This window comes from Leptodactylus fuscus, chromosome 3, assembly GCF_031893055.1.
Source record: "Leptodactylus fuscus isolate aLepFus1 chromosome 3, aLepFus1.hap2, whole genome shotgun sequence".
Taxonomy (NCBI): Eukaryota; Metazoa; Chordata; class Amphibia; order Anura; family Leptodactylidae; genus Leptodactylus; species Leptodactylus fuscus.
In genome coordinates, this window is record NC_134267.1 from 119,220,240 (window position 1) to 119,234,137 (window position 13,898).

At 40.9% G+C, this 13,898-nt stretch overlaps 1 protein-coding gene across 1 annotated transcript in view; it reads left to right on the top strand.

Moving 5' to 3' along the window:
- Positions 1 to 8,737: 8,737 nt before the first annotated feature.
- Positions 8,738 to 13,898, top strand: part of MDN1 (midasin AAA ATPase 1) — a 146,965-nt gene continuing 141,804 nt past the window's right edge. The window contains exon 1 of the mRNA XM_075268181.1: positions 8,738 to 8,920. Within this exon, the coding sequence (XP_075124282.1) occupies positions 8,816 to 8,920 (105 nt within the window). The 5' untranslated portion in view covers positions 8,738 to 8,815. The remainder of the gene's footprint in view (positions 8,921 to 13,898) is intronic.

The window sequence follows — 13,898 nt, forward strand, 5'->3', positions numbered from 1 at the left end:
GCGACTAGAGGCTGTTATCTTTGCAAAAGGAGGATCTACTAAATATTAATGTCACTTTTCTGTTGAGGTGCCCATACTTTTGCACCGGTCAAATTTTGGTTTAATGCATATTGCACATTTTCTGTTAGTACAATAAACCTCATTTCAATCCTGAAATATTACTGTGTCCATCAGTTATTAGATATATCAAACTGAAATGGCTGTTATAAACACCAAAATATTTAGAACTAAAAATGATTAAGATTAATAGGGGTGCCCAAACTTTTTCATAGGACTGTATATACACACACACATATATGCACACGCACACATATACCGTATATGCACACAAAGTCCTGCATGTCCGACTTTGTGTCCAGTTAAAATAAAAAAAAAACGGTTTCGCCACGGAGACCAGAAGAAGCTCACGGGCAGACACTTTGCACACCCATTCAAATGAAAAGTGACTGCCAGTTTTCGTCTCCTGTCCAGTTTCTCGGGCAGAGGACGGAAACCTGCAAAGCGGAGAGCGGGTACAAGTGTGAACCCGCCCTAACATACATTCAGCACAGTTTAATATACAATTGTATAGTGAATACTGGATATTAACGGAAAGCAGCGGCTTCACTCACAAAACTGCTGCCGATGTTACAAGCCGTGCAGCTTCTGAGTAATACAGCACTTATCTACTACATATAAGCAGTATACAGTACTACATTCACACCACACTGAATAATGGTCATGTCATCACATGGCAGCCTTACAGTCATGGCCAAAAGTTTTGAGACTGACACAAATCTTATATTTTCACATGATCTGCTGCCCTCTGGTTTTTCTGTGTGTTTGTCAGATGTTTTTATCACATACAGAAATATAATTGCAATCATATTATGAGTAACAAAAGCTTTTATTGACAGAATGAGTTAATGCAGCAAGTCAATATTTGCAGTGTTGACCCTTCTTCTTCAGGACCCCTGCAATTCTCCCTGGCATGCTCTCAATCAACTTCTGGACCAAATCCTGACTGATAGCAGTCCATTCTTGCACAATCAGTGCTTGCATTTTGTCGGAATTTGTAGGTTTTTGTTTGTCCACCCGTCTCTTGATGATTGACCACAAATTCTCAATGGGATTAAGATCTGGGGAGTTTCCAGGCCATGGACCCAAAATCTCCATGTTTTGTTCCCTGAGCCATATAGTTATCACCTTTGCTTTATGGCAAGGTGCTCCATCATGCTGGAAAAGGCATTGTTGATCGCCAAACTGCTCTTGGACGGTTGGGAGAAGTTGATCTAAGAGGACATTCTGGTACCATTCTTTATTCATGGCTGTGTTTTTAGGCAAGACTGTGAGAAAGCAGATTCCCTTGGCTGAGAAGCAAACCCACACATGAATGGTTTCAGGATGCTTTACAGTTGGCATGAGACAAGACTGGTGGTAGCGCTCACCTCGTCTTCTCCAAATAAGCTGTTTTCCAGATGTCCCAAACAATCGAAAAGGGGATTCATCAGAGAAAATGACTTTACCCCAGTCCTCAGCAGTCCACTCTCTGTACCTTTTGCAGAATATTAGTCTGTCCCTGATGTTTTTTCTGGAGAGAAGTGGTTTCTTCGCTGTCCTCCTTGAGACCAGGCCTTGCTCCAAGAGTCTCCGCCTCACAGTGCGTGCAGATGCACTCACACCTGCCTGCTGCCATTCCTGAGCAAGCTCTGCACTGCTGGTAGCCCGATCCTGCAGCTGAAACACTTTTAAGAGACGGTCCTGGCACTTGCTGGTCTTTCTTGGGCGCCCTGGAGCCTTTTTGCCAACAATGGAACCTCTCTCCTTGAAGTTCTTGATGATGCGATAGATTGTTGACTGAGGTGCAATCTTTCTAGCTGCGATACTCTTCCCTGTTAGGCCATTTTTGTACAGTGCAATGATGACTGCACGTGTTTCTTTAGAGATAACCATGGTTAACGGAACAGAAACAATGATGCCAAGCACCAGCCTCCTTTTAAAGTGTCCAGTGGTGTCATTCTTACTTAATCATGACAGATTGATCTCCAGCCCTGTCCTCATCAACACCCACACCTGTGTTAATGGAGCAATAACTGAAAAAATGTTAGCTGGTCCTTTTAAGGCAGGGCTGCAATGATGTTGAAATGTGTTTTGGGGGATAAAATTCATTTTCTTGGCAAATATTGACTTTGCAAGTAATTGCTGTTAAGCTGATCACTCTTTATAACATTCTGGAGTATATGCAAATTGCCATTAGAAAAACTGAAGCAGTAGACTTTGTAAAAATTAATATTTGTATCATTCTCAAAACTTTTGGCCATGACTGTACATTCAATGAGGGGATTCACATATCCGGGTCACGGACTGTCAAACAATACAACATGTTCTCTTTCCTCACAGATCTCTTCATACACTGACTATATACCATCTTATACCATCTGACACCTCCTAAATACAGTATATGATACATGGATACAGTGTGAGACGGCTAGATACTATCACTGGAAGGACCTCACCAGGATGAAACCTTGTAAGTGTATGAAACATAGAAAAGGTCCTTACAGAGTATAGTAAATAGCCAGTTCAGTGTGAGACGGCTAAATACTATCACTGGAGAGGACCTCACCGGTATGAAACCTTGTAAGTATATGAAAGATAGAAAAGGTCCTTACGGAGTATAGTAAATAGCCAGTTCAGTGTGAGACGGCTAAATACTATCACTGGGGAGGACGTCACCGGTATGAAACCTTGTAAGTATAGGAAACATGGAAAAGGTCCTTACGGAGTATAGTAAATAGCCAGTTCAGTGTGAGACGGCTAAATACTATCACTGAAAAGGACCTCACAAGGATGAAACCTTGTAAGTATAGGAAACATGGAAAAGGTCATTACGGAGTATAGTAAATAGCCAGTTCAGTGTGAGACGGCTAAATACTATCACTGGAGAGGACGTTACTAGTATGAAACCTTGTAAGTATAGGAAACATGGAAAAGGTCCTTACGGAGTATAGTAAATAGCCAGTTCAGTGTGAGACAGCTAAATACTATCACTGGAAAGGACCTCACCGGTATGAAACCTTGTAAGTACATGAAAGATGGAAAAGGTCGTTACGGAGTAAAGTAAATAGCCAGTTCAGTGTGAGACGGCTAAATACTATCACTGGAAAGGACCTCACCAGTATGAAACCTTGTAAGTATATTATACATAGAAAAGGTCCTTACGGAGTATAGTAAATAGCCAGTTCAGTGTGAGACAGCTAAATACTATCACTGGAAAGGACCTCACCGGTATGAAACCTTGTAAGTATATAAAACATAGAAAAGGTCCTTACGGAGTATAGTAAATAGCCAGTTCAGTGTGAGACGGCTAAATACTATCACTGGTGAGGACGTCACCGGTATGAAACCTTGTAAGTATAGGAAACATAGAAAAGATCCTTACGGAGTATAGTAAATTGCCAGTTCAGTGTGAGATAGCTAAATACTATCACTGGAAAGGACCTCACCGGTATGAAACCTTGTAAGTATAGTGGTAAAGAAAGGAGCTTCACACGATTATGTGCCAACCAAACAAATGTGTTTATTGGTAGAGCGTGGTGGAGCAAACGTTTTCGGTCTCAACAGACCTTCTTCAAGCTGTACATAAAGAGAATTACAACAATCAATAGAGGATACCAACAGCGGATCCCCAACAATAACAGTGTATAAACCACCAACACACTTTTCAAACAAAATATCCCAAATATATATACATATAAACATTTATATACATAGAAGAACTATGTCGTAATCATAATCCGGGTGATTTCAACAAGAGTTACTTTGAGAAATAATGTATAAACTGAAGTCAAGGTAAAGGAGCATGTCATAATAATGTAGTACATAAACAAACAGAATCAAATCATACATCCTGGACTGTTAAGTGATATGGACAATCAGTCAATAAGAACTTAGTGCAGGAATGGATCATAATGCCATGAGTATAACATGGTGCTATACATAAGAGGAAGCAAAAACAAATACCTGTATGCTGATGTAAGTAGTCAATGGTGACTAGAGTCAGGAGGTAGGGAGGTATCCAACTACCTAAGGATATTATAAGGTTCCCATTAGAACCAGGGATGATCAATAAATCAATAAGCCATCACTGCTCGTCTCAAGGGGTCCTTACCTCTGCCGCCGCTACTCGGTAGCCCGCTCTCCCAGTGGGGAAAATGAAAAAAGATGCAATAGGACGCGCACGAAGAATCAGGCTGTCAGCCGCAGGGAAGCGCGAGACAGTGGCGTCCCCCCTGCCTTTAAATAGGGCGCCGGACCTCTTGTGATAGGTCCGATATCCGCCTGCGTACATCCGAAGGTACGGATGTAGCCCGAGTGCGCATGTGCATGTCTGCGCGAACACGCGCATGCGCAATGGACTCTATACGAGTCCTAGTAAAAAGAAGGTTCCCGGACGGCGCATGCGTGCGCCCCGTTCGTCCGGTGATGTATTGAAAAGAAGGATGAGAGTATTGAGAACAAGAGCAATCTCTTGTTAGGTGAAATGGTGAACTAAACGCTGGCTATGTAAGGGCAGGAGCAGTCTATTGGTGGGTAAAATGGTGAATCTAGTATTGAATGTAACACAGTATAACAACCAAGAAAGATTTGGAAAGGGAATTAGAAAAATAAGAGGAAGAAAAGAAAGGGGATACACCAATGTTGTGATGAATGAAAAAGTGATAAAATAAGGCAGCAGAAATGAAAACAAGATAAAGAAATATTAAAAATAAGAAAAAAAAATAAAAAAAATAAATGATGAATAAAAATTGGATATACACAATAAAGGATAAAAGATGAAAAAATAAAAAATGAAAATTAGAAAAAATAAGAAAACCATAGAGTATAAACCCAAAGGAAGAGGACCATATTGAAAAAAAAAAATTTTTTTACAAAAATATAATGAAAAAGTAGAAAAATAAAGAATAAAAATAAAAATAAAAAATAAATAAAAAAATAAAAAGTTCAATTTATTGAAATGAAGTAAATATCAACAAGGATACTGTAGTGGGCGGGCCCAGTAGGGTCAGTCAGAGGTGGGCCTAGCGAGCCTGTGGAATGAAAGACATACAGGTAAATAAGATGGGATTATGACATGTCAATCAACGAGTATAATATAATTAACTATAAAGTAGATAGAACACCGGTTTACAAATATGCATGAATTTCGTATTCCCTATTGAGACGACGTGGTTCCATGGTCTGTAATTTATGGATCCAGTGAGCCTGACGTTTTTTGAGGAGGGTGATTCTGTTCCTGCCTCTTCGTGGACTTTCCACGTGCTCGAGAACTTGAAATCTGAGCTGGGAGACACTGTGTCCTGCCTGAATGAAGTGTGATGGGATGGGTAAAAGTAAGTTGCGACAACGGATGTTTGATTTGTGTTGCTTAATGCGGTCTCGCACACGTTGAGTGGTCTCCCCAACGTATGCGAGACCGCATGGACATTTAATAAGGTATACTACGAAATAGGAGTTACAAGTGAAAAAATCATGAATAGGGAAAGTCTGACCTGTGTGAGGGTGGTAAATTTTATCGCCTTTTAGTATATTAGAACATTGATAACAGCCGAGACATGGAAAGGTACCATGACGTGGGCTACTTAAAAAAGTTTGGCAAGATTCTTTGATATCTGATCCGAGGTCAGCTCTCACTAGTCTGTCCCTAAGATTCTTAGGGCGTTTGAAACAAGCTCGAAAGTTATTTTGGAATTCAGGGATTTCGGGATAGGCTTTAGACAGTAGGGGCCAGTGTCTCCTTATAATACTATGTATTTTGTACCTAAAAGGATGGTACGAATGTACAAAAGTGATCCTTCTGTCCTCCTGTTGAAAGCCAGGTGTTATTGGCCAACAAGGGGCATCTTGTTTAACCTCCCTCAAAGCATTTTGTAGAATTTTTTTAGGATAACCCCGAGTTGAGAATTTCTCCTCCATTTCTTTGTATCTCAACTCCCTTGTCTTAGTGTCCTGCACTATTCTTTTAACCCGTAAAAACTGGGATTTCGGGAGTGAACCCTTAGTGGGTTTCGGGTGACAGCTAGAGAAGTGTAGGATACTGTTACGATCAGTTTCCTTGGTGAAAATATCAGACTTTAATTCACCTGTTTTAGATTTAGTAATGAGTGTGTCAAGGAAACTGATCTTTTTTGTGTCATAGTGGAGTGTGAACTTCAATTCAGGCCAAATGTTGTTCAGATAATCAACAAATTCAATAAGGGTCGTGACAGGCCCTTTCCAGACGCAGAAGACATCATCTATATACCTTTTCCAGGTTATAGTATGTTCACGAAACAGAATGTTGGTGTATATAAATGATTCCTCAAAGAATGCCATGTAGGCATTGGTATAAGGGGGCGCGACATTTGAACCCATTGCGGTCCCGCGTTTCTGTATCTTGGAACATAAAGTAATTCTCATTGAGAATAATCTCTAGTAAGTCAACAGATAGTTCAATGATTTTTGGATCCATGTTATTGGATTCCAAAAGAGTCTGGCTTGCCCTTATGCCTTTATCGTGCTGTATCGATGTGTAGAGACTAACCACATCTAATGTAACAAGAAGTGCATCTGGTGGGGGGGTGTCCATATTACGGATAAGGTGTAAAAACGCGGACGTGTCAAGTAGGAAAGAACGTGTATTTTTAACATGTAGTGTTAATATTTTCTCAACAAAAATGGAAAGAGGAGAGAGGACGGAATCACTGGACGCCACTATTGGACGATCGGGGGGGGGGTCAATCAGGCGTTTATGTATTTTAGGCAATACATAGATAACTGGAGTTATCGGGTCCTGTTTGCTCAGAAAATTGGCGGTGTATTTATCAATAGTATTTGTAGCCAAATGTTTGGTTAGAACTCCGTTAATGTGAGTTACAATTTTGGATAAAGGATTGTGCTGTAAGGGGGTGTAGACGTCAGCATCCGCTAGCTGTCTTTTATTCTCTTTTGTATAGTTAGATTTATCCATAACGACAATAGCACCGCCTTTGTCGGCCGGTTTTATAACTAGAGAATCATCCTTAGTTAATTGTTGCAATGCTATCTTGTCGTTCTGGGAAAGGTAAGTATAGGATACATAGAAAAGGTCCTTACGGAGTATAGTAAATAGCCAGTTCAGTGTGAGACGGCTAAATACTATCACTGGAAAGGACCTCACCGGGATGAAACCTTGTATGTATATGAAAGATGAAAGAGGTCCTTACGGAGTATAGTAAATAGCCAGTTCAGTGTAAGACGGCTAAATACTATCACTGGAGGGGACGTCACCGGTATGAAACCTTGTAAGTATAGGAAACATAGAAAAGGTCCTTACGGAGTATAGTAAATAGCCAGTTCAGTGTGAGACGGCTAAATACTATCACTGGAGAGGACCTCACCAGTATGAAACCTTGTAAGTATATGATACATAGAAAAGGTCCTTACGGAGTATAGTAAATAGCCAGTTCAGTGTGAGACGGCTAAATACTATCACTGGAGAGGACGTCACCAGTATGAAACCTTGTAAGTATATGAAACATAGAAAAGGTCCTTACGGAGTATAGTAAATTGCCAGTTCAGTGTGAGACGGATAAATACTATCACTGGAAAGGACCTCACCGGGATGAAACCTTGTAAGTGTATGAAAGATGGAAAAGGTCCTTACAGAGTATAGTAAATAGCCAGTTCAGTGTGAGATAGCTAAATACTATCACTGGAAAGGACCGCACCGGTATGAAACCTTGTAAGTATAAGAAACATAGAAAAGGTCCTTACGGAGTATAGTAAATAGCCAGTTCAGTGTGAGATGGCTAAATACTATCACTGGAAAGGACCGCACCGGTATGAAACCTTGTAAGTGTATGAAAGATGGAAAAGGTCCTTACGGAGTATAGTAAATAGCCAGTTCAGTGTGAGACGGCTAAATACTATCACTGGAGAGGACCTCACCAGTATGAAACCTTGTAAGTGTATGAAAGATGGAAAAGGTCCTTACGGAGTATAGTAAATAGCCAGTTCAGTGTGAGACGGCTAAATACTATCACTGGAAAGGACCTCACCAGTATGAAACCTTGCAAGTCAGTCACACTTTTTGCTGAAAATGTTTTTTTCCATCTTTTTATTGATTATTCAAACAATTTTTGGAATAATAAAGATATTATTTGTCTTATTATTATTACCTTAACATTTTTACGATTTAATCTTGTCCCTTTATTGTGAGAGGTTTAGCCAATTCACTGTGAATACTATAAGAGTTCAGGACCGACCAATAGGGGCAAAAATGGTCCCTACAAATGATGGGAAATAGACGGCTCACATAGAGTTGGCTAAATACTATCACTGGTGAGGACCTGTTCCCTCTGGAGTACGGGATTTAGCCAATTCACTGTGAACTGGCTAAATACTATCTCAGTTAAGAACCTGACCACTAGGGGGCAAAAAGGTGCTTACCAGAAAGGGGAAATAGACAACTCACACTGAGCTGGCTAAATACTAAACGCCGTAAGGACCAGGTCCTTACGGCGTCTAGTATTTAGTCACAACCATTCTCTATATAGAACAAGCTATATCCTTGTGAGTAGAGGAACCGAGTCCTTTAGCCCACTAGGATTTCGACTCGACCTTTTGTGGAACTATCCCGATAACTGAAAATACTCCCGCCGAGGTTCAAGAATCTGCGCCGGCTGCTAGAAGCAGTCGCGCCGGTGATGACGTGTGCTGTGCTCCCGGAAGTGCTTCGTTGTGCTGGTGTCTTCCCCACGTGTGGAGTAGTGCTGGTGTTTGTTGTGCATTTTCGGCCGCTTTTCGGCCTGTTCTGATGAGTGGTGCTGCTGCCATGGAGCACTTCCAGCTCAGCTTGTCGGGGCTTGGCGCCATCGCTCAAAGAAGCGGCGGAGAACTGAACCAGTACCTCGCCAAGCAGGTGAGAAAGACAAAACATTTCAACCCCAGGCCAGCACAGACTGAGAGCCGCGCCGCGGGCTTAGCGCTTTACCATGTCTGCCAGGGCACCCTGCATTGTCTGACCATTGTGCACATAGAGTGCGTGTGTGTAACCAGGACACCAGAGATTTTTCTACAAGTGCGGGCTACAAAGAAATCGCGCCCACCTCTTTCCATTCACAAATTAGCTGAATGGGGAGACGCTCATTCACATCAACAGACTTTGTAACGGGTTGCCTGGTGCTAGTTGGACATGGATGGATGGATGCAATTAAGGCTTATTATAAAATTAGATGAGTATAGCCTTCAATTGCAGGATTTGTCCCTGGACAGATAGTACTGGAGGGGATGCTACCAGCTGGTCTCTTCTGTGACCCTCTATTAGTAATGTAGTGGTGCTGATGCATGCTATGTGAGCAATGGATATGAAGCTACTTCCTTAGAAGAATAAAACAACCATGTTTCTGATCTTGCACAACCCCTTTAATGGTGAAATCCCCTTAAGAACATGGCGGTCTTCATATTCCTTATATTGGCGAAACAGCCATCTTATTTATGAGGAGGAGCATGTATCTACCTCCAGAGGAGCATTCATACTAAATGACACCTGCCCACTACCAATATATGATGTATGGCCTTGGTCAAAATCACGATTAATTGAACATTTACTCTGATTATGATTAAAGGGGTTTTCCCATCTCTCTGTCTCAGCAGCTTTGCCTTCTGTGTCATTTTCTCACTTCCTGTATTATTCAGCATGCTGGGGGGAGGTGGATTTGTTTGAAGGACAGGACACTATGAAGTATCACAATATAAACTTTATCTTGAATTTACATAAGATAGAAGTATAGATAGGATCCTTGAGATGAGAAAATCCGTTTAAGGCTGAAGCCCCACGTTGCGAAAACGCAGCATTTTTTGTTGGAGATTTTGTTGCAGCTTTTTGAGCCAAAGCCTGGAGATGTCTGGCCACTGTCAGAAGGGTGTTCCTGACAGTCTAGCTGGGCTGTAAGAAATGCCTTCCCTGACTATACTCGTCCATATCTCTGTACTGTTAGAGGGGGGTGTTCCTTACCACCCCCGTACTTGCGTACTTCATTGTTCAGGTGATCAGGATTCCCTCCTGTGGCCTTCCAACGTTGCTGTCCCAGTTGGCCCAGAATAGGCTTCCCCCTCCTTTTCTGAGGTTTAGACCAATCGGCCTCTTTTGCTGTTAGTCGACTGCAGAGAGTTTCTCTTTCCACCCTCTGGGACTACTTTAGGACATCCCATTGTACTAAGTTCCCAAATGATACTTTATTGTAAAATCCCTTACTCATTGGGGGACACAGAATCCGTTTCTGTTTTTTTCTGCACTTGATTGTCGTCTTTGGGTTATCTTCAGAACATATTGGTATTTGTTCCATTCTTTGTTTTCTCCTTCTGCTGTTGTACAAAACTTAGCTTCTTGTCAGTGGAGAAGAGTATAGCCTACTTTGGTGGAGCCAATACTTTACTACATAGTGTCAGCCTCTTAGTGGCCAGGCCTATTCCCATGGTACTGTATCCCCCAGTGAATTCAACGAGAAAGGGATTTTATGGTAAGCACAAAAATCCAATTTGTATTTATATAATTAATTAGCTTCATAGTTAAAGTTTTCATATGAATTTTGTCACTAGCTTTTTAATGAATTGAATCATCTTTACCCCCCCCCCCCTTCCCCACATGCTTTTGCAGACAAGCTTACACAACAGTCTCATGCCTCAATGGCATGCTTGAACTGGTCAAGTACTGTAGATCTCACATCGCTCTATTCCTGCAGAATACCCAACAGAATACATGGCTTTATGCCCACGCATCAGGCTACGGATAATACCATGCAGCCATTGATGTACTTCATTGTATATCTTCTGCCTCCATCCTGGCCTTTCTACTCTTGACTGATACGGAGAAGGCCGTTTTATTGTGTTGATTTGACCTTTCTATCACAGACCCTTTACTGCGTCAGTCTGGGCCCAAGTATGCAACAAAGGAGACATATTCTCTACTCCTATCCTGAAGAGAGAGGTAATATTAATGGAGCATTTTCTGACCACTTCTCTATCACAAACTGGTGCCATCATTCAGACACAATTTTGGGTTCTGATGGAATTCTCTTCCTATAATATTCTTCTGGTTCTGACCCCATGGTTAGAAATGCTACTTTCAACTGACTTTAAGGAAAAAAAACCTTTCTAAAACTTCTGTAAAGGGAGTCCATTATTGCCTCTATCGTTTAACTAAGCATAGCTTTACATAGCCTTTAGCAAGGCTATTCTAGGCATAGCTGTCTTTCCTTGATCCTTGCAGCTGTTTTTGAATGAAACTGGTTTTCTTCATATGCAAATTAATCTTTAGGGAGCACCGAGGGTGTTATCCCAGGGCTCCAAGCACCCCTGCCTCATCAGCCACCTCCGTTTCCACCGCCCCCTTCTTGAAAGTCGATCCCTCCTTCTACACCTTTTCACTGCTTCCAGAGCAGCTAGTCATGTACAGCGCCATTAAAATCTTGCACATGCACTGTACATGACACAGGTTTAGACTGTTTGGTTTTTGAATGTCATGACACTTTTGCAGAGCTCCTGAAATGCTAGTAAAGGGAATGCCTGTGACCCCATTTTGGAAACTACACCCCTGAATGAATTTATCCAGGAATACAGTGAGCATTTTCAACCCCCAAGTGTTGCATTCATTTATTTTCCAGTAATAGTAACGCAGCTGCTGATGAAAGGAGAAAATAGCAAATTTTCCAGGAATACATCTTTTTGGTGTATAATGTGCAGTGCCCAGCTTTCATTGGAGATTATGAAAAGCTGTTGTTCCTGGGATACATGCTCACCCGTTTTTGGAGTGTGTGTCTGTGCTGACACAAGCTGGGAACAACGTATCGGGCACTGATATCGCATATCTCTGGGAAAAATTGCAATTTTCACTTTTCATATTCATATACGCATTCATTTCTGGATATTAAATTAATGCAACACTCAAGGGTTAAAAATGCTATCTATGCCTCTTGATATATCCTTTGAGGGGTGTAGTTTCCAAAATGGGGATCAGATGTGTGCGGCTTCAACTTGACTGGCAATACTCCAAAAACCAAAATAGCACTCTTTCTCTTGTGTGCCTGACTATACCCAAACAGTAATTTCTACCAACATATGATTTTAAGAACATTATGTTGGGTACAGCAGTGTCATCCTTGTGGGTGTAAACTGCCATTTGGGAACACAGTCTGTGCACATGCGAAAGAGTGCTACGTGGTTTTTGGAGCGCTGATTTAGTTTCTTGGGTTTTTGGATGCTATGTCACATTTGCAGAAACCCAAAAATTGATCGTACAAAATAGGGTCACTTCTTAGGGAATTCCAATTTACTTGCACCTCCCAGGCAAAAACAAAAACAACATGACATCCTGAAAGTCCCTCTAAATCTATACTCCGAAAGCTAAAAGGCGCAGTGCTTCTTATCTTCTGAGCCCTAATATGTACACCAAAAAAGTGTATGCCCACACATACAACTTTTTTGTACCTGGAATAGCCCAATCAATAGTTTTAGGAGTGTATGTCTCTTATGATACAAAGTAGGTGCAACGTATTCAGCACTGAAATTGCATTTTTTTTTATACCTGGGCTCAAAATAATACTTCTTGTGAAATTCCTTTGGGGTGGGGGGTGTAGTTTCTAAAATTAGTTCTCTTCTGAAGGGTTTCTATTGTACTGTAAATGCAACATGGCAACTACATCTGCCCTCCAAAAGCAAGTTAGCGCTCTTTTCATTTTGAGCCCTATCATGTTCCCATACAGCAGTTTACGATTACTTACAGGTCATTTCTGTTTTCAGGAGAATTGTATCACAAACTTTGGTGGATTTTTTTTCTTTTAACCCCTTGTAAAAATGAAAAATTTGGTTTACTGGGGAAAAAAAATTCATTTTTACATCCCAATGCTAATAGAATCTGAAACATCTGTGCGGTCAAAATGCTCACCATACCTCCTGATTCATTCTATGATGGGTGTGGTTTCCCAAACTAGGTCACTTTTGGGGTCAAGAACTTTGGGGAGCTTTCTCCTTTATCCTCTTGTGAAAATGAATGTTTTTTTGGCTAAATTGATTGTTTACTGGAGAGAAAAGAAAGCTATTTTTCATTTTTACATCCCAATGTTAATAAAATCTGTTAAACAGCTATGAGGTCAAAGCACTCGCCATACTCCTTGATAAATGTTATGCAGGGTATAGTTTCCAAAATGGGTAAACTTTTGGAGGAATTTCCATTGTGTCCATACTTTAGGGGTTCTACAAATGCGACATTGCACCTGAAAACTATTACAACATTAAAAAAATCATACGAACTATAAATATATAGAGTTAAAGTAGACACATCATTGTCAGAATGCTACTTGGTTTTGTATACAAACAGCCACTGTCATGCGATTTTGATTTAAAGTGTGTGTTTTATAGAAACTAAAAAATGCATATTAATATTATTAATGCATATTAGTTGCTGAAAGTGGAAATCAAACAAAATATATATGCACCAAAACTTCTAAAAAAAAACAAAACAAAAAAAACAAAAGTTCAACATGTGCAAAGTTCGTTAATATCTCTAAGGGTTCGTTCACAACTGCGCCCGGGAGTCCGTTCTGCAGGTTTCCATTTCCTACACATAACAGGGCAGGAGATGGAAACCAGCCGGCATGTTTCAATCCCATTCATTTGAATGGGTTTGAAAAGTGTCCGGCCGTGAGCGACGGTGAGTGTTTTATGCTCTCCGCGGCGAAACAGTTTTTTTTTTTTTTTTTTTTAAACTGGACACAGAGTCAGTACTCTGTCCGGTTTAAAAAAAAAAAACAAAAAAAAAAAGTTAAGCCGCGGAGAGCTCAAAACGCTCACCGGCGCTCACGGCCGGACTCGGCATGACTGGTTTCCGTCTTCTGCATGCA